The following is a 23,815-nucleotide window of genomic DNA, read 5'->3' as shown; positions in this document are numbered from 1 at the left end:
GCCAGTGTCTGTCGTTGTCCGCTGTACAATACACACAAGCAAGACAATATGGCGGTCCAATATCCGCAGTTGGCCGTGGCGCTCTTGGGCGCTTGGATCTTGTATTCGCTCGTCAAGTCGATTATCTCGAACATTCAAAATCGCCGCAAAGCGCAAGCTCTAGGCTGTCTGCCGCCACATGATGTTGCGAATTCCTTTTTAGGGATCCCAGCATACCTGGAGACTGTCGAAGCCGCTCGGCAGTATAAACCGATTCAATATGGGATGAGCTTGCATGCCCGCGGCGGAAATACTTTCGTACAGACGGTTCTAGGAGCGCGTCAAATCGCAACCTTTGAGCCTGAGAACGTCAAGGCAGTCCTAGCGACCCAATTCAGTGACTTTGCTCTTGCAACCCGAAGTAAGGTTTTTGGGCCTTTTCTCGGGGACGGCATCTTCACGTTGGACGGTTCTGGATGGTCGCATTCGCGCGCCATGCTGCGCCCACAGTTTGCTAGGGAGCAGATTGCAGATATCAGTATGCTTGGAGAACACGTCGATAGCCTATTTGACACTATGCCTTGCGACGGACGCCCATTCGATATTCAGGACCTTTTCTACCGCCTCACTTTGGACACAGCGACTGAGTTCCTGTTCGGTGAATCGACCTTTTGCCTGTCGCCTAGGAAAGCAGCAAGCTCTGGCCCGCTATCCAAGACTAGTGGGGAGAAGGGCTTTGCTTATGCCTTCAACCGGTGCCAGGATGACATGCTGAATAGACTCCGCGCCCAAAACTTCTACTGGCTCATTAACCCTCCCGAGTTCCGCAAGGCCGTGAAAACCGTGCACAAGGTCGTTGAGTACTATGTTGACAAAGCCCTGGAAAAACGAAATAGCTCTGAAGAGGAGAAGAGCATTGACAGCCCCAACTCACGATACGTCTTTCTTGAAGCGGTAGCCCGCGAGACCCAGGACCGCAAAATCCTGCGCGACCAGATGCTGAATATTCTGGTTGCTGGTCGAGACACGACCGCCAGTCTGTTGACCACGTCCTTTTTCTATCTGTCTCGAAACTCTGCCATCTGGGACCGCCTACGCTCGGAGATCCTAGCCGTCTTCCCCGCGTCCGAGAACGACGACAAAATCACAATCGGCCAACTCCGCGAGGTCAAGTATCTGAGATACTTTATTAACGAAGTCCTACGGCTCGTTCCGCCGGTGCCCTTCAACCATCGCTTCGCGATCAAGGACACTAGCATTCCATCCGGCGGTGGTCCGGACGGAAAATCACCTGTTTTCGTCCAGAAGGGCATGAAAGTCACCTACTCTGTCGCCGTGATGCATCGCCGCAAGGATATCTGGGGTGATGACGCCGAACAATTCCGCCCAGAGCGCTGGTACGAGAAGAGCAAACATGGCTGGGAATTTCTGCCTTTTAACGGCGGCCCTCGTATCTGTCTTGGCCGTATGTCTTCTCACTCTTTTTCCTATAGAAAACTTCATTAGTTCGCTAACATGAAAATCCAGAACAATATGCCCTTGCCGAAGCCAGCTATGTTCTCGTACGCCTTTTACGAAAAATAGAGCGCGTGGAAAACGCACAACCCCAAATCATTGATCCCCTTCTTAAGCTGCAGCTGACTATGGGACATGCAGAGGGAGTCAAGGTACGGTTGTATGCTAACTAGTAATCAATGTAGACTTTTTTTTTCGTTTTCATGAACATTGATTGGTGCATCAGTGAGTGAGTGCATGTTTTTGAAATCTTTTTTTCATATTCTATCATTATTATTATACTTGAATGGATCTGAGCCAATTGTTTTTCGTGATAATTAATGAAACATTGCAGATGATGATATGTTTTTACTGAATAAATATTATTATATTGACAATGCCAACTAGTAAAGGCATTTCCAGCATCATTTCTGTCTATACTCTCTCTCTCTCTCTCTCTTGCTGCTGTAAAAATTGTTACCTAGGTGGCTTTTTGGTCTTTGGAAGTGTTAAGCCAGTCTGTGTCTATTTTTAAATTAAATGTTTAAAAGGTAATTTTTGTTTTGAATGGTTCTAGTTCTTGATCTACGATAAAACCACTGCTGAAAAATAACATCTCTTATTATTCTTTTTCAGTATATTTGCGGACTTGGCCTATCTTGATTGTTCTATTGATAAAATTGATATCTTTTGTCTATCTTCCGACATTTTTATCTTGCTTTTTTTTTCTTATGCCGTCCAGAGAGTCCCTGTAATCTCCTTAAAACCATCACATTCCACAGGCTATTCACACCAGCACAGTTCAAAGGATCTAGCGCTATGGAAACATTGTCAATGATAAATCCAACAATCTCGGGGAGAACAAGTAGATTTTCTGTGTTTTGAGCGGGAATGGCAGCCATCATGAAGAAAGGAAAAATCCGGTAACAGTCCAGTTTCTTTTTGGGCAAAGGACAGGTCGATATGATGAATTGTAGGATCCGCGGCCGACGATTAGCTAAACTTGATATTGATATATTATTCGTATCTATAAAAGTGTTAGTTTCCTCAAACAGCAATATACAATAGAGCACTATTGTTGATACAGTTGACTCGTACATAATAAATTAAAGGTAGTTTGTAGCATGAAACATTACAATAATAGAACTTACATGTGATCACCATCTTTCCTATTCATTTATTAGGCATACAACTTCATGCCCGGTAATTACTCACTTTGACCTTGAGAAAGTCTGGAAGGAATAGTACGTGGACAGAATCTCCCGGTTTTAGACCATCTTTTATGAAAGCCGCTTCTTTTACATAATCACGTTTTGTTCTTTTTTTATTTAGACTTTTGACAGGAATAACCACTTGGACCTGTTCGTGTAGTTTATTAAAACCCGTGGTGAATACATAGCCGAAAATGAGTTGATGTAAGAAGCAAATGGGCTCGACGTTAAAGAACTTTGCTATCAATGTACGAATTGGCCACAAAAGCGCCGTCTCGTCACCCGCATTGGGAAATATCAACCAACCGGTCATTAAATTTTGTAGACACTAGCTGGACGCCCTACTAGTCACAAAGCTTGTAAACATTCCAAGTACATGTATAAATGTAGGTGGTATAGTTGTGCTAGTACTAAGTTATGAAGATTTATTGGGTTAACTATGTACTGTCTGAATAGTATTTCGTTTTGTATTGCCTTTGATCATACTTAGGGTTGGCTAACTGTGCTGCAGAGAGAGAGAGAGAGAGAGAGAGAGATACATCCCATGCTAATTCGAACATCGAAGCTGAAAATAGGTTGTCATGTCAACAAGCGAAGTCCATGTTTTGAAATTTGATTTTTGGCTTATTAGATTATATCTTAACACAAACTAGCTTTGATTCTGTGTATAAAGCAATTATAATAGGCTAAGGTTTTTTAAAATAAACTATAAAAAATACTAATTTAATCTAAAAAAAATAAGATTCTAAGTTCCGCAATTAATTTATATGTAACGTCGACTACATAGGTGATTTCTCAACATTGAAATAGTGGATTCCACCAAACTCTATTGAGAAATAAATATTTTTAATACTGATAAAATATTCAAGTTTTTACTCCTAAAAAATGGGCATTCCTAAAATACGCTAATGACGAGGCTGCATTAGGGTTACAAGCCCGGGTTTAATAGGGGAACGAGGGACCGACTTGCCGAGTGCAAAGAGACGAAGAAACCCCCCTCTCCCAAACAACAACAACCGCCAACATTTTGAACCCACGGTGATCTCACTCAAGCTACATACATACAGACATATCAGTTGAATGTATGTCACACCTGGGCATTCAAAATGAACAACTCATTCCACTCGTTTCCGCGTCTACCTCTAGAATTACGCCGTATCATCTGGAAGCTGTGTCTCCCGTGTCGTATCGCGGAAGAAGACGCTGTAGTATTCGATCTCAACGGTCGAGAATCGCGTCAAGCCTGCTACAGCATCCGTACAACACGTTTGAATGCTCAACCGCCAGTTATCGCATTTGTCAATAGCGAGTCGCGGCAAGTCGCGCTGGAAGAGGGACACATGTTGGTGGAAACAACCACAGAGTTTAGCATGAGATCCCTATGGGTGCAGCCGCATCGGGATGTGCTGCACCTCAACTGGAACCGACTGTACTACGCCTGCGCGATGGCTTACGATCCTACCTCTCCGATGGAATCGTTCCTGTGGAAGGCGGAGGAGCTAGGGATGCAGTGCTCTATGATAGCAGAGATCATTCACTCTTTTAGTCTGAAGGCGCTGTTGGACGACCCCAATAGTTCTAACGCGAGCGACCCCCCCAAGAATTTGCCGGGCGAGGAATGGCACATTTTGGAGCGGGAAAAGTACCCTGAGATTGCCGAGCTTGCGCTTTCCACAATGAACCGGTGTTATCTGCCCATCCCAGCGGTCCTCAATATCACCATGGCAGCGGTCTCTTTACATATTCCTAAGGAAGCGGCTCTAAAGTCGGGCTTGTTCGGGCTATTGGGAGATGCCCCTATTCAGGTGGTTGACGTTGGTGACCGGGTTGCATTGTGGGAATTTCAAACATTATTCAGACAATACGCGTTGGGCAAGGAACCGGCCGTACAGACGCTATTTGACTTATTTGCAAGTTCTCGCTTTGAAACCGCCGTGAAAACTTGGGTAAGACAGGCAGAATGGTGCATCATTCAGGGAAGGTGGCATTATCAAAAGAGCCGAGACCTAGGCTCGACCTGGATCCCTTACCTGCCAGACATAAAATATTTTTCAATGTCTGAATATTTGCCTAATGAGAATCATCCTTGGGTCAAAGAAGCTAGGCAGGATATGCCCAAGCTACGACCGCGCATCATGGTACGATATTGCTCCAACGAGTGTTATATCAAGGAGCGGCTTCCCGAACACTTTTGGAAGTATTAAAAAAAAAAAAATTAAATTTGATATGAGTGTCAATAATTTGTATATCTAATAGATAATCCTCTTTTTAGAGTCTTGTTCCATACATCAATTGATGTCCATCTCATGCTTTACATGCCTCCGCCAAATGTTCATGGATTTCGTCTGTCTTAACAATAGCCTGGACGTGGCTCAATGATATTTTCGCGGAATTCTCCTTGGTAACAAAGTTCTTCACCACCTCCTCCACCTTGTTAAAACCCGCCCTGCCCTGGTTATCGCTGATGGTCCGATCCACGTCAATCTTTCGGTAACCCGGCACTGGCGGCCTCTCTATAGGATCAGTATATACGATAGTGAACCGTTTTCCCCCCATGTACTTTGAAAATCCCTCGAGAATATTCTGTGCCTGATCGTATCGTCGAGCGTCGGCATGAGTCTTGAGCGCCGCAATCATCTTGTTTGAACGATCATCGGCAGGCTTGCCATCCTTTTTGAGCTGCGCAATAGCTTTCGTGCCAATGACCTCCGCTTCCGTCATGACGTTTTTAAAAGTGCTCTCCTGATTCCAACCCTTGAATATCTTAGCATTTTCGAGTTTGCCCATGAAACCAGACTTGTCAAACTCGGTGGCGAAGACGTCAAGGTCTGCACCTTCGCCGATGCGTGCCCAGTCCACCTTGTTGAGATCAGGATAGTCGAAAATTTCCGGCCTGTTGGTATTTGGGATCATGATGGGTTTTTTATCGGCACCAAACTTTGGTTTCCGATCGATAATGCAGATTTCCTTCATAAAGGCCTCCATGTCGCAGACGACGCCATTCTTGGCGCAGCCTGGTGCCATGCGCGAGACTTCAAGGCCGAAAGCTTCAACTTCGAGCCTATACAGCTGGTAGAAGAAGAGGACTTGGTATTTCCCGGCCACTTTGTTGGCCGTGACGCCGGCAGCGAGGAAGATCGTGATGAACAGAAGTGGGAGCATGGTTGTTTTTCCTCTCCTTTGTCACTATAGAAAGGAAGATATACAAAATAAGAATGACAAAAAAAGAAGCTTGGTTTGTAAAGAGGAATTTAAGAAAACGACGTGCCAGGGTGAATAAGGGCAGCGGAACAAGTCTAGAAGATACTTCTATGATCAAGTACTGTAAGCTATGTACTAGCCGCTAACTATGCCGGGGCAGGAGAAGCTAAAGGGGAAGTAAAAAAGAAAGAAAGAGAAAAAGAGAGAAAAAAGGGACGTGGCCTGATAGTCCTAACCCTACTTTCTTGCTTACTCTAAAGTCTAGTGAGAATATCCCATGGAGCTGAGGCTTGGACCATTGAGCAAAACGGTTCCAGTTAATGCGGCGTTGGCTTTCTTTGAGATTAATCTATTGGATAAAAGGGCATGCATGTGTTGTTACAATCTCACAAATTTGAGACCCCAACAAAAAAGAAAAAGAAAAGAAAACTGGTTTTTGTTTCACCTGAAAGCCAGCCTCCTGCATCCTCATCGACAACTGCGGGTCTAAAGCGGCTCCAACATGGTTTCTTTTCTTACGACCAGGATATATTTAGTATTGGGACACTAGATAAGGTCACGCATTCTTGGTACATATTCAAATGTTGGTAAATCTGCCAGCCCTTGCCCTGGTCTGTCCTACCAAATGAAACTATACTAGGCTGCTTGGCATTACTACGTTACCTGTGGTCCTACATAAGCCTAGGATGATATGAAATACTAGAACAAATTTTTAGTCGTGTCACCAACATTTGCTGTAAAACCTAGTCCTGGTTGGTCCTACCAAACGAAATCCTACTAGGCTGCTTAGCACTACTTTGTTGCCTGTGGTCCTGCATAAGTCTAGCATAGTACGAACGAATTGGGCACAACTGTGCCACAAACAAATGTATGCTTGGCATCTGTAGGACTTATATCTCGGCCCGTCATGTAGATCGGCGACTGGCTAGCCGACACCTTTCCCCTAGGCCTAGACTCTAGAGGCTAGCTAGGGCCATTTAGTGCCCGAGGCTGCATTAACTATGTTTGCTAAGCAGTACAAAGTACTAACTACGTACTATTCCTTAAGGGGTGTCTATTGGATTGCCACATGTGCGCCGCTTTCTTCCTTCCGAAACAAGCTATTGCTGTCAACCTGATCAGTACTAACGTGGTGACTAGTACTAGCCTCTTTTCAAATATTTTATCCCTCAGCTTCAAATGTTTCTCACAACCCTGCCACGAATTAGACGTTACACGACTGACTGCGCAAACGTGATCTTGGCGGTCTCGTATAACAGCGAAGTTGATAAGCGAGACATTCTAGCAAGCATATTACATATACTATAGTGCCTGGTGGCGCTTCTAGTAACGTGGAATCCCTCACATGGAAGTGATGAGGGGTTTTTTTACCTTGGCAAATTCGAAAATAATGTCTCAATTTCAAGTTTTACTTTGCGAAAATATTATTGTGAAACTCAAACGGAATTTACTCGGTTAATATTTACTATATACTACTAGTATCTACTTTCTATCCCCCTCAAGCTGTGTAAAATCCTTGTATCACTCACAAACGTGGTTGTTCTACAAGCCCTAATGCGGCTCAACCTAACACTGTATGTATGTTACATCTTGTACCACTATCCTGGGCGTATTCAAGTAATCCACATCGCCAGAAAACCCCCCACTTGTTCGAATTATCAGCTGATACTTCCAAGACATTCCCTGTCTCGACTGCATGGATCCACTCTAAATGTCATTACCCATGGCGACGCTGTTAGAAATTGACGCTTGGGTTGTGCTTGGCGTCGACGTGGAAGACGCCGTAGTAGTAGTTGTAATTGCCGTAGTCGTCGTAGTATTGGGAGACGGTGAAGGCGCAGGAGGGGGCGGGACATAGTTTGCACCAGAAGAGAGGCAATCAAACGACACCTCAGGGACATGACTGGATACTGCACCCTCGCTATAGCCCCAGACGGTGGCAACGAGGTACGTCCGGTTGCCAGCCAAGGCGTAGGCGAGAGCATCGCCGGGATCGTGATATCCGGTGCCGATCCGCCAGCTGTACTGCTGCTGCTCTTTGCTAGTCTGTACCGGGGCCGTAGCGGTATTTGCGAGGAACTCTGAGTCAAAATCCATGACGTCCTGACGGGCGAAGCCAAATGAATCCTGACAACTCGATGGGATAGGGTCAAACCCAAGCGCTGAGCACATGGTACCGTTGGCTGCTTTCCCCCAATCTTGAGTTAGACTAGTTTTGAGGTCGGTGTGGCATGTATCGGGTAGGAAACTGCACTTGTTTCCACCATCGACGGTCAACTTTGCCTCGGGTTTAGTGGAGATGAAGACGTGGCGACAGATGTACCACGAAGGGTCCATGGCCAGTGGTTGCCCGCCAGAGCTCATGGTGTCGGGAATATCAAACGTCAAGGAAGACAGCACAGTCGTCGCATTTTCCACGATAGAGGCGGACAAGGGCATTTCCTGGGCAATCTCGAGGTATGCTGTGTGGCCGTCTATACGGGACCCCGGGTACGGCTGCGTCCAGTCAAAGCCACCTGTGGCTGTCCAGTTGATGGCAACGGGAGTCTTGAAAGCGGCAGTGACATTCTCGTAGGGGACAGAAAGGATATTGCTACTATTAATGAAAACTTCACCATAGTTTATGTAAACGGGGGAGTAGAGCGCGGCACTCATGGTAGCAAGATAAGATGTTGGAACTGAAGAGAGGAAAAGGGAGAGAAAAATGAGGAATAAACAAAGGATGAAACAATGAGAAGGTAAATAACATGTACTTTTAGTAATAAATACGAGGTTTTCAACTAAGCTTGCTACTACTAGATATACAGCGTTACGTATGGTTCGGTGCGAAATGGAGTAGCCAAAATTGCGGCTTCCTGCATATTGGACCCTTCAATGTTTCAGTGAACATGCTTCAGTGGATGTGCAATTTCCGGGCAAACCCGGGTTTTTTTCTTCTTTTCTTTTCTTTTTCTTTTTCTCGCTGTTCAGCCTCGTGCATCCATCAGTGGGGAAGTGAAGTGGGAACCTCCAGCAAGGTTGTCTGCTTATTTTTGTAACCCCCCAAGAGTCGGTCGGAACTAGAACAGTTGTTGGTTTGAGGTGATATCGTTGGCTTAAATGGAAACATTAGTACGTGATATGGCCCATTGATCTTTTAAAAAAATTTCAATTTCTTCTTCCCATCATCCATCCTCCCTCATTCCCTGTCAGCACTGGTCCAAAAAATCAGGATGAGGCTCTCTTTTACCCTTCTTACCCCTCTTCTTGGCTTTGCCTCGGCCGTTATAGAGGGTTACAATGGCCAATACGTTGACAACTGTCCCAGCCTGTGTGCTGAGGCCGGTCCCAATCCGGGCAACTGGACCAACCTCCACTATCTCCGCAATCTGGAGAGCTGTGATCAAACTGTTCTCTTTGGATTGAATGTCCACAACTCTGTGGCCGATCCAAACTCGATCCTCACCATTCGCGCCTGCGTGGCCAGTCAAGGTCAGACGTACGAGGCTGCCCCTTCCCCCGATGCGCCTCAGCAGGAAAGCCCACGCAACCTCGTTGTTGCTGAAAACTGCGGCGCCAAGGCTGTTAAATCCACTTTCACTACCCACGCTGGCCCTTCAACGCTTAGCAAGGCATCTGGCACCGCTCCAGAGGCTGCTCATGTGGCCGAGGCTGCCGACCAACTTGCCCGGTTTGTTGGCACGAGCGCCGCGTGTGGCACCACCATCTTGTTTGCAAAGTACAAATCTGCGGTCGTGGGCTTGTATTCCGGTGCACAAATCACCAAGCATGCCGCACGAGACTTTGTGGATTCGTTTGCGGAAAAGCAAACCTCTGCCCTGCAGATTTGCCAGCCTTCCGGTGCCGCCGTAACTTTAGGGGTAGTTTCTGCTGGCTTTGTTGATATGGCAGCAGCCCAGGATGCCATAAAAAGCTGGAACGATGCTCTCTGTCTTAACGGGTCAACGACCGCTACCACCACAGTCAGCATCGACGTGCTCGTGTCCACTATGGATAACAGCTTCAATGCTTCTACTATCTCCTATGGCAACGTTACCGCCAGAGGAGGACCAGGACTACTTTTCTCCAGAGCAGAGTGCAAAACACAAGAGGTCAAAGCAGGTGACAGCTGCCCCTCGTTAGCCAGCCGTTGTGGCATCTCTGGAGCTGACCTGGCTAAATACAATCCGCGAAAGGACTTGTGCTCGACCCTGATGCCCAAACAGCACGTTTGCTGCACCGCAGGCACTATGCCATACTTTGGCCCTAAGCCACAACCCGACGGCACCTGCAACACATATAAAATCAACGATAACGATCTATGCTACAACCTGGCAAGCACACACTACCTGAAACCGGAGGACATTGAAAACTTCAACAAACACACATGGGGCTGGACTGGCTGTGGGAACCTGCAGGGTGGCCAACTCATCTGTCTCAGCACGGGGACGCCCCCTATGCCCGCATCAAGGCCGGGAGCCAAATGCGGTCCACAGGTACCAGGCACCAAGAAGCCTACCAATGACACCGCACTGGCTGATCTCAACCCGTGTCCTCTCAATGCATGCTGCGATGTCTGGGGATTTTGCGGAACAACGGTTGAGTTTTGTACCAAGACACCCGCGGACACTGGCGCTCCTGGTACCGCGAAGCCGAAAACCAATGGCTGTATTTCCAACTGTGGGGTAAATATTGTCAACAATGACAAGGCACCCGATCATTTGATGACTATCGGCTATTTCGAGGCGTTTGGCCAGCTGAGGGGGTGTCTGCGAATGAGTGCCAGCGAGCTCCCGGCCGACAAGTACTCGCATGTCCACTTTGCCTTTGCCACGGTCACATCTGACTTCAATGTAGACATCTCAAATGTCGAGGATGAGTTTAAGCTATTCATGAAGACGAGTGGCTTTAAAAAGATTCTCTCCTTTGGAGGATGGGCATTTTCCACAGATCCGGACACATTCCAGCGCTTCAGAGATGCCACCAAGAAAGAAAATCGCGACACATTTGTCAATGGCTTGGTGACCTTCATGAGCCGCGAAAACTTGGACGGCTTTGATTTTGACTGGGAATATCCTGGCGCACCTGATATTCCGAATATCACCCCCGGAAGCTCTGACGAAGGAAACAATTATCTTGATTTCCTGCAGCTGCTCCGAAGCAAGCTGCCTAGCGAAAAATCTATTTCCATTGCGCTGCCGGCTTCTTACTGGTACTTGAAGCAATATCCTGTCAAGCATATGGCAACGTATGTGGATTACTTTATCTACATGACATACGACTTGCACGGCCAATGGGGTAAGTAATACAAGCCAATTCCTTTGGAAAAAAAAATTCAACAACAACAAAAACAATTACATAGGACTATGTGCTAATCACCTGCGTGAATGCAGATGTCGACAACAAATCGGCCATGCCCGGCTGCGAAGGCGGAAACTGTCTTCGATCACACATCAACAAGACGGAGACACACGATGCCATGGCCATGATCACCAAAGCCGGAGTGGAAGCTCGAAAGGTAGTCATTGGCATTAGTAGTTACGGCCGCAGTTTCCGCATGAATGACGCGTCCTGCTCCGGTCCCCTTTGCACCTTTGCCGGAGATAGAAATCACTCCATGGCTTATGCCGCACCCTGTACGCTAACTGGCGGTTATATCTCCAACGCCGAGCTCAACGACATTATCAAGGACCACGGAAACTACTCTATAGTAAAGTCGTCCATTGACAAGGATTCTAACTCAAATATTCTCATGTACGGTAATTCCGGGGCAGTGGATTGGGTGGCCTACATGGACGGCGATCTCAAGGCCAGCCGAATTGACTGGATCAAGGGTCTCAACTTTGGCGGTTCGAGCGACTGGGCCATTGACCTCCAACACCCCTCGGACAAAGAAGATAGAGATGACAGCGACTATGTCGAGCAGGATGACGATGAATCCGGCGAAGACGACCTTACCTGTCCCCCCGGCGAGAACCCAGGGACCTTGGATGGTCTCGCCGACAAAACTGATTCATTATACGCAGGTTGTGCTCGCCTCTATGCCATGGACATTCTATACAATCAACTCGTCGACAGTCTGTCTCTCTTCCAAACCAACTCGGAAGGCTACGACGACAAGTTCAGCTGGTACGAGAAGTGGACTAAGGAGCAGATCCAGCCGCGCATCGATGAGTTCATGAACTTGGGTGACGGGAAAGGTCTCAAGTACTTTGACTGCTACTGGGCTTATGCCAACCGTGACGAAACAAAGGATTCCTGTCTCGGCATGCCGCACATCTGGGAGATGAGCCAGGGATGGAGCATCCGCTTCGATCTCCTCGACAAGCAGGGTTTCTTCGACGCACTCACGGCCGAGACAGGCATTGACGAGTCGTGGGTGACGTTTGGTGATGAAGTTTCGAATTACGTATGTGCAGATCCTGGCGACGTACGACCAGGCCTCGGTGGTAATAGGCCATGCGCGAAGCTCTACACCAAGAAGCTGAATTACCCTCAGAAGGCCTCGGACGATGATATCAGTGTCGGAAATCCAAAGAAGCTCATCGAGGCATCCATGGACAACGTCACCGCTCTGAGAACCTCGTTGTTCTCGTCGTATCTCAGCGTGGGCTTGTCCTTCTACGACGACGGACCAAACGATACCTCTGCTACCGACGCAGTAGTCGCCTACTCCATGCCAGTACTGCAACTTACCGAAGCCATTAACAGCATGAGTCAGATTAAAGAAATCGGCGAAAAGGCCAAGGAAGAAGCAAAGAAAAGCCTGGTTTTAGAGATCCTCAGCATCATCTTCATGGTCATTCCCTTTGTCGGAGAGGCCCTCGGACCCCTGGTCGGAAGTGTAACATCAGTCGCTCGCATCGGACTTCTCATCGGCGAAGCTGGCAACGGGGCGCTGACCGTGGCCGAAGTCATCGAGGATCCGACATCTGCGCCCTTTGCGATGATGGGTTTGATTGCGGGCGCCGGTATTGGGGGAGGAGGTAAGTTATCCAAGGCGGATGCGCTGGCAGACGCTTCCAAGGTAAGGAGTGCATTAAAGGGTAGTGATTTAGCCAAGTTTCCACAGGGGTTCAGGGACCAAGATGCGTTGGTGCAAAAGGTCATAAAGAGCTTGTGCTCAAAAAAGTAGATAGATAGATTTGGTTGGTTGATTGATGTTGGCACCTGAGACGATAAAACCATAGGATAACTGCCCAAGAGACTAAAAGTCTTTTGGTGCAGCTGTCAATAATTGATTCATTCATTCATTCATTTACGCATGAGTGTCAATTGTTATTAGGGCACGGCCGTATTTAGGGCACAACCCTAGGGCTACAGTCCCGCGGTGATAAGAAGACTAGAACAGCGAGATCGATCTTATCTGTCGACGACAGGAGGGTAATTCTTGACACGTCCATATATAAAGTTACATAATACGTACATTTTGATTTATATACCACTTCATCTATGCACATGTGACCTATGTACATCGTAGAAGAAAAATGAGGGGAAAAAGACGAAGAAGACATCTGGAGCAAAAAAGGGGGAAGGGGGAAGAAATCGCAAGACAACTCTCAAACGGGGTGAAAATGCAAGCAAGCAACGAGGGGCAGAAAAAAACATTATGCTAATAATCTTAACCAGTAAACAAGCAAACGAAAAATAATAATAATCAATATAGACACAAGAAAGTGCCGGACATGGTACAACCGACAGCGTTCATAGAAAAAGACGTTCTAGGATCGCTGGGCAAAAACACAAGCAATGGACGCTAGAGACGTTGAGTATCTCGTTTTATAGAGACACGAGAGAATAAGAGAGACAAGGAAAGCTCATCACTATTAAGACGTAGAAGGCGAATGATATGAGAAGATGTCATTTAGCATGCAGGTTAGCCATTTGGCTAAAAATAAAGGCGATAAAAGGGTAGGCAACAAGAGGTTGCTCTTACTAGAATCCGAATGGATTCGAAGGAGCTATAGAAGAGTCAGCCGATTATCCCACATATATGCATATATATATATTTCGTAAAAACTTACTAGCTTGTGCGAGGTTGGCACGCCCTGTCGGCTGAGGGGCAAGCTTTTTGGCCTCCCCCTTGACTCCAAAGCGAATCGAAGGCGCCGGTCCAGTTTTCTGCGGCTGCAAAGGTGCAGCTGTTGTGTTTTGCGGGATCGGAGGAACGGGTGGAGGGCTGATACTGCTTCCATACCCATTGACAGCGGTTCTTTGAGGCTGTAGTGCAGGCGGAAGCCCCGTTTGCATGGGCTGTTGCTGAGGAGCCGAGAATCCACCGAATCCAGTGGGCTGAAGACCCAGTGTCCCGAATTGCTGACCAGGAGGACCAAATTGTTGTTGTTGCACTCCGAATGGAGAGTTCTGCGGTTGCCCGAAACCTGTAGGCTGAGGCATCAAGCCATTTTGGAACTGTTGCTGGGGGAACTGCTGTTGAGGGAACCCAGTGGCCTGGCTCTGCATCTGTTGCTGGTATCGCTGTTGGTTGAGCTCTGCTAAACTTTGTCCGAGAGGAGCCACTTGGGGCGCGTTGGGAGGAAGTCCAGTCAACTGAGGCTGCAATGGTGGAGGAGCAAATTGACTTTGCTGAAAGTCCTGAGGAGCAGATAGTGGCCGCTGCGGCGGTGGAGGGAGAAGAGAGTTTTGATTCATTGCTTGAGGGGCAGTAGGTCTTTGACGAGGCTGCAGAGAGAAGCCTGCCTGCGCTGGAACAGCGGTCTGCTGGGGCTGAAGGTGTCCCAATTGAGAAAAGAAACCAGGGTTTGCACCCGTTGCCTGAGGCTGTTGGATCTGAGGAGCAGTCACAGTTGGTTGAGGCTGTACCGGTGCTGGGGCTGGGGCTGGGGCTGGGGCTAGCGTTGGCACTGGTGCTGCTGACACTGGCTGGCTGGGTTGTGCCGGAGAAGGCTGCAGAGGCGTCTGAAGGAGTGTGAGATCAGCCATTGCACCAACCGGTGCGGCCGGCTTGGGTGGTTCTACAGCCACAACAGCCGGTGCTGGTTGAGACGCAGCAGGGGGGGTCGCAGTTGCAGCTGGTTGATCCTTTGACCGTTTGACGTCCCACGCATCGTCGTCGAATCCACGTTGGACAGGTTTGGCAGCAGTCGGGGTTGGCGCCGAGCTTGGAGGAGTTTTTACCCTCTCGACAGGTGGACTTGTAGTATCTTTGCTGGCGAATGCCTTGGGATCAACGACATCACTGGTCTGCACCGTAGGAGCAGGACGACCTTTGCGAGACGTGTTGTTCCGAAGAGAGCCACCAGGCCCTGAGAAAAGGCCACCCTCCCCTTCACCATTTCCAATGACCTCCTCGCCACCGAAGCTCACATTGCGCATCCGTGATTTAGAGCCGCCAGTGCGGTTGAACATTGCATCCAGGTAACGCATAACACGGAGTATATCACCTTCCTTTAGGCCCAGCGTGCGAAGGGTCTCGGGCGTGATGTCAGGCAAAATTGCTTCGTCCATCGAGTCCTTGCTAAAATTCTGAGCATAGCGTTCGCATTGATGAGGACCAACGCCTGATTTGAGGAAAAAGTCAAACCAGTCATATTCATTAACATGGCCCCCGTTCTTGACCCTTTCTTTTTGCTGCAGACTTCGGCGGCGAATGTCCGATAGAGGCTTGTCTTCGTCCAATGACTGTCCAGTCATCTTTTCGACATACTCGAGGTCTTCGACGGACATTTTCGCGACAGGCACCGCGATCTTGATGCCGTTCACCTTGTGCAAATGAATCTTTCCATCGTGCAAGCCGATGAACTGAGCTTCAACTGAGAATGTGCCCGTTCGATCCGTCCAATTCCTAACTTTCGCTTGATCAGGTTCTACCAAGGGTTAGCATCGACAAAAAAGAAAAAAAGTCGGAAATGACTTACTTGATTTTAGACTTTTATCGGATTTGTCGCGTTTGTGTCGCTGTGATCTTATGTTACCATCATTCAATGCAAGAAGACTGTTCCGTCTTTCTGGGAGTTTCATGTCTGGGCCTACCTCAGAGCGTGGAGAATCAACAGAATCCTGCCGTGATTTCTTTACGGCTTCCTTTGTTAACCGTTCCTCCTCGAGCCTGTTGTTATTAATGGCTGGTGATCGCGCCGCGTTGGAGGCGGGAGACGCTTCGATGATTCCCGTGACTTCGACATAACTGCCGGGAACGACGCCTTCGCGGCCGTTCTTCATTCGTCTTACCATCCACCAATCCTCGGATTTGGCATCGTCCAAGATGACGACCTCTTCTCCAGCGGCGACTGTCACTTCATCATTTCCTTGGGCTGTAAAGTCATAAACCATCTGTCCCTTTTTCTGTATATTGCCACCACCCTGTCCTGCTTCGATAACTTCCCGTAGACCTTCGGCCTTGAATGCGCCGGCGATTTCACCCAGAGCGGCAACAATTTCATGAGCGGTATCCTTGGAGCCAGCATGGAAATCGACACTTTTGCTTGGACGAACAAGTTCGATGAACACGTGCTTTCCTTCGATCGAGTAGTGGGTGAGTTTGTCTGCGGTCCATTCTTGCTGGGTATCGTCCTCGGAGCCATCTGCCGATATGAAGAGGGTTCCCTTGGGCACGTTGATGCCCAGTGTGGTGGGCATCTTCTTCCGCTTGCCCATGACCGAAATCATTTCGTTGATGTTGTAAATACGAAAACCGGATGGGGAGTGAGGAGAAGGCACGGAGTACCCAACACGGCTATATGGAGGTGATTCTTGAACCCGCGCATCGCTTTCCCGAGTGAACGAGACTTGAGAAGGCTGCGGCCGAGGAGGAGGCGGAGGTGATGCTTCTGAAGGCTCATGGTGCTCTATTCGGGGTGTCTGCTGCTGCACTTGTGAGGGTGGCCGGCGAGGGAGAGCCGGCGCAGGCTCTTCTTCTTCTTCTTCCGTGGCGGCGATCGGCTGTGGTGGCGGATGTACCATGCGAGAGGTATCATGAGACGACATTGACCCATGTTGTTTATGAAGTATTCCGGCAATCGCTGCGGCAGGGCTTGAGTCTGGGACAGCGGCCCCGTAGTCCTCCGGCTCATCGTGGGATGGGCGCTGTGGAAGCGCGGGCGGAGGTGGCGACGGTTCAGGTTCAGGAATGGCACGCGTTTGGTGATAATCGTCTTCGGGCTCCTGGTCGTATTCGCCATTTTTTTGCGGCGCGACATATTCTCCTAGCAATTTAATGTAGTTTGCCGGGGCAAAGCCAAAGTCTGATCCCGTTCCCACCAGTGTCCAGTCGGGGTCGGAAATGTCATATACAAATAAGTCTGATTCTTCGGAAAACGAGACTTCTTCATCTGTCTGCCGTGTATAATCGTAAAGCGCTTTGGCGTTATTGACGGGGTGGGCCTAGATGGCACGAGGTGTCAGCAATCAACAAGTCTTATTCGTAATGCACAGGTTCGTGGCACGATGATGCGAAACCCCCATAGTCATGCGAATCGCAAAATTCAAGATGGCAAACATCACCGAAGTTCAATTCGGAGTATATAAACGACCACGACCACGATTACCATCGCATAGACGGAAGACACCCCCTTACCTCTTCGACATAGTTATTGGGGACCAGTCCTACTGGCTCGTCGTCGTCGGGATCATCGGCCTTCTTTTTGGCTTTCCACCAGTCGTCATCGCTGTTTTTATCGAGCACGTAGAGGAGGTCGCCTTCGCTAATTTGCAGCTCGCCCTCGCCTTGCGGCTGGTAGTCGTAGACGGCGGTATAGACGCCGACGAAACCCATGGCTGTCTGTTGCCTGCTGCAACGGTGCAACCAACTTGACCTTGCGACGCGCTGCAAGTGGAGGAAACGGCCGGGGATACAGCTGGAGTATCGCTGGAGGGGGGAGAGGGAGAGGGAGAGGTCGATGGGCAGAGCAAGCAAGAGCTCAAGGTGGTCGTCCGAGGGGGTTGTTAGTTGGACTAGGCCAAGTGCCGTTGGAGCCCGGTCTTGGCGGTGGTTACGTCGTCGGATGCACTAATTAATATTAGCTGCGTATTTGCCCAATGCGGTATTCTTTTTTTTTTTTCAATAATAATGCACTATGTAAATAATAACGGTGTCTAAATCTATAATACTCATAAAGATAATTTGCTAGTCATCAAGAATATCCAAGTCATGTGCATATTTACAAAAGCTAATATAATAATAAATAATATACAAATAGATGCCATCCGAGCGCCATGCAAGATCAATTCATAACTCTTCCTTGAACCATTCCTCGCTCCCAGCTTCTTTGTCGTCGTCTGAATTTTGCTCCTTCTTTTCCGTGTTTTTTCCCTCGTCCTTTGCAGGCGGTTCTGGCTGCTCGGGGCTCTCGGCATACTCGCTGTCCTCGCCACCAGGGTCGACAATCGCTCGGATCATACGCTCGCCGTTGGCTTCGACCATTTCCAGTTTCCAGTCCTTGCCCTTGGCAATTTCGTCGAGCTGCTTCTGGAAGGATTCGACCTTTTCGACGTCGAGTTGGAGCTTTTTCAGGTCCTCCTTGGACAGTTGAGACAGATCGCCGTTCTCTCGCTTGGCAACAACTTCGACCAGTTCCTCGCCGATGCTGGCCATCCGGCCTTTCTCAATCACACGCCCTTCAGATCCGACCTGTTTCATGGCACCGACCTGGATCCCGCCGACGGTCTGGAACTCTTCGCTTCCGGAATTGACCAGTCGCTGGCTTTCCTGATGGGCTTTCATCGCCTCAAAGTCGGCAACTTCATCTGGCGCTAGGATCTCTCGGCATTCGATTGCATGCACGTCTTCCGGCTGGGGAAGCTGGAATGCCACGTCGTGGCAGAGGCGCGGCGTGTATATGACCATCAGGTACGTGCAGGTAGTAAGTTCTTTGATCCATCCGATGCGGTCAGTTGACTGCGGATGACAGTGAAATTGCACTTCAATCTTGCGGTCGGCTCCAGTAAGATCACAAGTTGTGCCGCCGCCCAGGTTCTGCACAAGATACCGCGACTCGCCCTTTGTCTGCAGTTTGGCGACCTCGGTTGTGGGACGCTTCTTCGCCTGGTCTGTCTCTCCGTATTCTTCTTCTTCGTCATCGTCGTCCTCCCGCTGGAATTTCCCCAGCACGAAGGAATGCGTTGTAGGGTCCTCCATAGGCGGGTAATTCGGCACGCCCGGTCCCGCTGGCAAAGCGTGGAATTGCCTGACTTGCTTCTTGTAGCAAAAGGAATACGACCACCAGCCAGAGACGTAGTACATGCATGAGCCTTCCATCTCCTGCAGCAACTCCAGCCCGCGGCCAGTCGCGCGCGCAATCTCGTTTTCCTCGTCTGTTTTCTTCTCGGCTTCATCACTGGCGTCTTCCTCGGGTGTTTTGTTGCTAGTCGTTTCCGCCGACGAATTGTCCTGTACGCGAGGGATATTGCACAGATATCGTAGACCATCCAGTGTCATTTCTTCATACTTGAACTGTTCCAGCAAAGCCTCCGAGTCCCAATCAACATTTTCACTGTCGTGTTTCCCTCCGAGTGGTTTTTGCGCCGTATGCCGGTCTAGATCCCGCTGTTCAGAGCTGTCGTCCGCTGCAGGCCCGCTTTTCGACCATTTCTTTGCCTGGAGCTCTAAGAACGCGGTCGCTTCTGATTGTAGGATATATTCTTCGGGGAAAACGACATTATACTATGAATTGACCAGTTAGAAAGAACATCTTTCAGAAAAGACACTGCAGGTACAGAGTACGTACCTGTGGAAACGCGAGGACATCGTCATGGATGCTAAACGGCCTCTTGGTAGCGAGCGCGCCTGGAGCGGCGATCAAGGCCAGTAGCAGCGGCGTTTTTGGGAACTGCCTCATTCTTGCGAGTTCTGTAAATATAGGGAGGCTCGCATTCACATAGCGCTATTGAGAGAAGCTGTTGATAAACTCGACTGGTGGGCTGACTGACGTGCGGTGATGGAAGTGAACAGATAGCGTTAAAGCTACCACAGCTTGGGCTCCACTTGCGGTTTAGCGGCAGACTGGCGGCAATCTCTCATATATATACTCCGCATAAGCCATAAACTATAGAATAACTTGTTTTAGCCTCTGGAAAGAAAGAAATAGTAAAGACAGGTCAAAAAATAATATACTTGATACATATGTAGCATAGGGGTTTTTTTTTGGCGGCTACTATAAACACGTTCGACACGTTAAATAATTTTCATTATGTGTAGTTGTAACAGAGATACATAAAAATAAAACTATATCAATTGATAATCCAAAGCCTACATGTATTTTGTTTTGTTTCAAAATTTTTATTACACATCTTCTGTCTCAACCTTTCAACCTCTGTTGTCAGCGCAAGCCCATATTTACTTATAAAGCAGCAAAGGGTTTTTACATACACTGACATTATAAGTCCTCACAACCTGACCGACGTGCGGTGGAAGCTTTTCGGCATGCGATGAGCTTGGAGGTGTACTGTTGATAGTCGTGATAGTCCGAAACTTGTTTCCGTGCATTGAGTTGCCGAGTTCATACGTGTTTGAGCAGCGGGCGTTGCGGCGGGTGGTGATCCATATATAATGTGTTGCGTACGAGGGGAGGCATGCAACGATGACGGCTTTTTTTCCCCCGGGAGGTCAGTGAAATGTAAATACCACTTGAGGGTAATAAAGGAGAATACCTATGCTGCAGTCGAGCAAGTCCCAAAAGGCAAGCCATGGGAACGTGGGTATGTTTTCTCTCATCAAAAGGCCGACCATAATAGCCCGGCACATCGAGGTGATAATGCAGAGTGATCCGACAGAAAATATCACACTGGTCCTCACAAAGACGGATAGTTCAAGTTGAACTCTTACAAGAATTATTATCGGAAAGACCATGACTAAGAGAGTTGTTTGTTAGATACTAGGTTTTGAAAAGGGCAAAGGAGAGCATACTCAAGAGATCAGTGAGGATATCAGCGACAATGACAAATAAGAAGCTAGCATATTGCGCTCTTTCGTCGCGGCCGGTGCTACATTCCCCTTTTGTAGTTAATTAGTAGAGGCTTTATAATCTCTGGGGTGAAAAGGTTATCAACCACCTGGAGTGAAGTAATCACTGATTGACCTGCAGCGGAGGAAGTTGACTATTAAGGTCCCAATGTACGTCTGTTCCGTCAGTAATGACATAAAACATATGAAACGTTGAAAAAGTTATGGCATTTGTGATAGAAGTATCTGACTCACCAAACCCACAAACACAAACAACACCCACCAACACCGTATCACAGCCGACTGTCTCTGAATCACCCGGTGCGAGATCGACATCAAAGATAACTTGACAGTCCACAAAACCGTAGGGAACAATATCGCAGAAGCAAACGTGACTTTCAGCTGCGTCACGGCATCTTGCAAAAACCCGGAATACTCGCGGAATGTGTCATCGCCAACATCTGCCACACGGTAGACTATAGGTGTTACATAGATGTAGATAGCCCCCAAACATAGTAGCACGGCAAAGGCAAAGAGCACAATGAGATCTTCTCGTCGAAACTGGTCTCGTCGAACCCACTGCATGTAAAAGCGGGCAAGGACGGCGAACGTAGAAATCACGATCAGGGCATACCCCGCTCCAGTCACCTGGTGTTCGTGAAGCTCATACATTTTGTAGATTAATAAGGGCTGACCTCAATGAGAATTTAAAAAGACTGGAGTCAGGAATATTTGTATAGTGTAGACCAGGACATGGACATTACTGGAATAAAAATACAAACTTCTACCGTGGCAGATGCAGCCTACATATATGTACGTATGACTCTTACCCACCAGATGATAGCTTCATTGGAGTCATATTGGACGGACATAATAATGCTCTTAGTCCGGGACTAAGACAAAGAAGTATAGATGAGAGGGGAATCACCCGCAACAAAGAGCGAATGCAACAGGAAATGATCTTAGTGCGAGACAAAGAAGTACATATGTACAGACAAGAGGGGAATCATCCGCAACAAAGAGTGAATGCGCCAGGATCATATTTGTATTGTGGGTTTTCTGGGTCTCGCAACAAGAGATGTGCTTACTAGATATTTATACTATATACTCCTAATATAAAAAATCAGAAGAAAAAATCAAATCTAGAGATTAAATGATATATATGTAAGGATTTAAGTAACTGGTAGGAGAAGAGGAGATTATTTTAAGACTTGAACGCTTATATGACTAGTAACTGTGGATTATCACATGCTATGTAGCTTATTTTTGGTTTTGTCTCCGGTGTTTTGAATCTAGTGAACCTTATATTCAATCTTTACATGTAATAGGCGCAATCCTTTTTTAGAGGAAAAAGAGTTTCTTAAACTGCGAAATCACCTCCAGGCACGTAACCATCTTGCTTCTCCCAACTTCTCTTTGTACATTTCACCACGTCGAGAAACATAGCTATCGATCAATCACGATGAGAAGAAAACGATCTTCTAGCCCCCCCTGAAGTTACTTCTTGGCTGCTTCAGCTAGGGTAGGTGTTGAAGTCAGGTATGAATTCAGCCTCGTCATTTAGGATTTCAGTCTCTTTGGTTTCCTTTGGTAGAAGAAAACCTCCGTGTAAGAATATGTGAGGACACTTTTCTAGGTCTAGCGGTGATCGAAAGTCATTTGATAGAAGTGCTCGCGTATAAAATGACGTGTCAAAGCTCTGGAAACTCAAAGCTAGACATGTTTGCGCAGAAACTTTGCCCAAGTAAAGAGCACTTCCCGAATATCCTTGTAACAAACCACTGGCCTGCTAAATCATGCAATTCCACCTTAGATGGTCCCGGCTAGCGCCCGTCACTTCAAACCGGATATGGCTACGGATATGGCTACCCACTCCTTTTTGGTGTTGTGGTAATAGAGTTTGACACGACCTAGCTTAGTTAGGTGGTAGAAAGATTGCGCTAAGCCGGAACCGTCCGAGTCCCTGAGATAAATCTCCCGAGGCCGAGTCTTAGCATTCCGACAGGATTGGCGAGATCTGACGATTTATTGCCACACGGAGTATACCTGAGAGCATAATGATCCCTTTGTGATGTATCATGCTCACTGCGCGATAAAGTATCCCTTTATCCTTTCGTATCAGGTGACTTTCGTCGAGGATGAGTCGTTTCGCTGGAAGATTAAAAAGTTTCCAAGAGCCAGAGATCAACCCTACTATAGGAAGTCTACCAGGATGTGGAGCGTTTTCTTCCTTATGTCTTCGCAGTTTCTATTGAAATTGACGAAGAGCACGATATCGCGATGCTAGGAAACGACGTCCCATTTCCGAGCCTGAATCGTATGCGCTGTCGTCTGTGAATCTTCGAGAACAAGTACTTGAGGCTAATATTCCTAATAATAAATTGATTAGCATATCTGCATTGCTTGGATAGATTTCATTCGCATGAAGTGATCGTACATTTTTATAGGATGCCCTTATTTCCCGCTCCCACTGTAGCTTGCAAGACGCAGGGCAGACCACGATAGGAAACAATGCTGACCCTGGTTCGTTCTCTGCTATCATCATGGCCAATATTGCAAGAAGAGTTTTCTCCTTTAAGCTGGTGAATATTGCGTATTGGGACAATTATAGTATGCTAATCAAAAAGTGTGATCATAGGCATATAGTCTACAGAGAAATTAGATATCTAGTTCTTTGAGTAGATAGAAATAAAGACTTACTAATTTCCATAGCAATCACTGGAAGGACGCTATACAGCTTTCGAAATACTAGTAGGTCATGATGTTGAAGAAGTCCACTGATGTTAGAGGCCTCATCATCAGCATCTGCTTCGTCCTGAACAATCTTTACAGCCTTTCAAGCTATCAGCTGCTAATACAGCTCATTTAGATTTAATAAACTGGACTTCTTTTTAAGGAATTGCTCCTTGCCATATGATAGTAGCATTTTCTCCCAGCATTCCTGCAAAATTTCATTGATTTCCTCTGCAAGTTCGATATCCTGGGCAGACCACGATAGAAAACGATGCTGACCCCAGTTCGTTCTCTGCTAGCATCATGGTTAATATTGCAG

General features: G+C 47.6%; 8 protein-coding genes across 8 annotated transcripts; 3 read left to right on the top strand and 5 right to left on the bottom strand.

Annotated features, from left to right (window-relative positions):
- Window positions 1–48: 48 nt before the first annotated feature.
- On the top strand, window positions 49–1,667 carry TRUGW13939_01140 (uncharacterized protein; the record flags this gene model as incomplete). Its single annotated transcript, XM_035484343.1, has 2 exons — window positions 49–1,444; window positions 1,507–1,667. The coding sequence occupies 2 exons, from the start codon at window positions 49–51 to the stop codon at window positions 1,665–1,667; spliced, it is 1,557 nt and encodes a 518-aa protein (XP_035340236.1).
- A 2,123-nt stretch (window positions 1,668–3,790) lies between these two features.
- TRUGW13939_01139 (uncharacterized protein) lies at window positions 3,791–4,888 on the top strand (the record flags this gene model as incomplete). The annotated part of the gene is made up of 1 exon (XM_035484342.1): window positions 3,791–4,888. The coding sequence occupies one exon, from the start codon at window positions 3,791–3,793 to the stop codon at window positions 4,886–4,888; it is 1,098 nt and encodes a 365-aa protein (XP_035340235.1).
- Window positions 4,889–4,988: 100 nt separating this feature from the next.
- Window positions 4,989–5,846, bottom strand: TRUGW13939_01138 (uncharacterized protein; the record flags this gene model as incomplete). Its single annotated transcript, XM_035484341.1, has 1 exon — window positions 4,989–5,846. One exon carries the CDS (start codon window positions 5,844–5,846, stop codon window positions 4,989–4,991), a length of 858 nt encoding a protein of 285 aa, XP_035340234.1.
- A 1,746-nt stretch (window positions 5,847–7,592) lies between these two features.
- TRUGW13939_01137 (uncharacterized protein) lies at window positions 7,593–8,540 on the bottom strand (the record flags this gene model as incomplete). Its single annotated transcript, XM_035484340.1, has 1 exon — window positions 7,593–8,540. One exon carries the CDS (start codon window positions 8,538–8,540, stop codon window positions 7,593–7,595), a length of 948 nt encoding a protein of 315 aa, XP_035340233.1.
- Window positions 8,541–8,615: 75 nt separating this feature from the next.
- Window positions 8,616–12,999, top strand: TRUGW13939_01136 (uncharacterized protein; the record flags this gene model as incomplete). Its single annotated transcript, XM_035484339.1, has 3 exons — window positions 8,616–8,623; window positions 9,193–11,162; window positions 11,258–12,999. 3 exons carry the CDS (start codon window positions 8,616–8,618, stop codon window positions 12,997–12,999), a joined length of 3,720 nt encoding a protein of 1,239 aa, XP_035340232.1.
- Window positions 13,000–13,799: 800 nt separating this feature from the next.
- On the bottom strand, window positions 13,800–17,598 carry TRUGW13939_01135 (uncharacterized protein; the record flags this gene model as incomplete). The annotated part of the gene is made up of 4 exons (XM_035484338.1): window positions 13,800–13,825; window positions 13,889–15,691; window positions 15,743–17,207; window positions 17,401–17,598. The coding sequence occupies 4 exons, from the start codon at window positions 17,596–17,598 to the stop codon at window positions 13,800–13,802; spliced, it is 3,492 nt and encodes a 1,163-aa protein (XP_035340231.1).
- A 453-nt stretch (window positions 17,599–18,051) lies between these two features.
- Window positions 18,052–19,660, bottom strand: TRUGW13939_01134 (uncharacterized protein; the record flags this gene model as incomplete). The annotated part of the gene is made up of 2 exons (XM_035484337.1): window positions 18,052–19,485; window positions 19,550–19,660. The coding sequence occupies 2 exons, from the start codon at window positions 19,658–19,660 to the stop codon at window positions 18,052–18,054; spliced, it is 1,545 nt and encodes a 514-aa protein (XP_035340230.1).
- Window positions 19,661–20,103: 443 nt separating this feature from the next.
- TRUGW13939_01133 (uncharacterized protein) lies at window positions 20,104–21,435 on the bottom strand (the record flags this gene model as incomplete). The annotated part of the gene is made up of 6 exons (XM_035484336.1): window positions 20,104–20,124; window positions 20,191–20,408; window positions 20,472–20,672; window positions 20,728–20,814; window positions 20,874–20,940; window positions 21,019–21,435. 6 exons carry the CDS (start codon window positions 21,433–21,435, stop codon window positions 20,104–20,106), a joined length of 1,011 nt encoding a protein of 336 aa, XP_035340229.1.
- Window positions 21,436–23,815: the final 2,380 nt, after the last annotated feature.

The sequence above is a fragment of the Talaromyces rugulosus genome, chromosome I, assembly GCF_013368755.1.
Source record: "Talaromyces rugulosus chromosome I, complete sequence".
Lineage (NCBI taxonomy): Eukaryota > Fungi > Ascomycota > Eurotiomycetes > Eurotiales > Trichocomaceae > Talaromyces > Talaromyces rugulosus.
The sequence above is the reverse complement of the archived record's forward strand: the minus strand, read 5'-3'. Positions and strand labels throughout refer to the sequence as shown.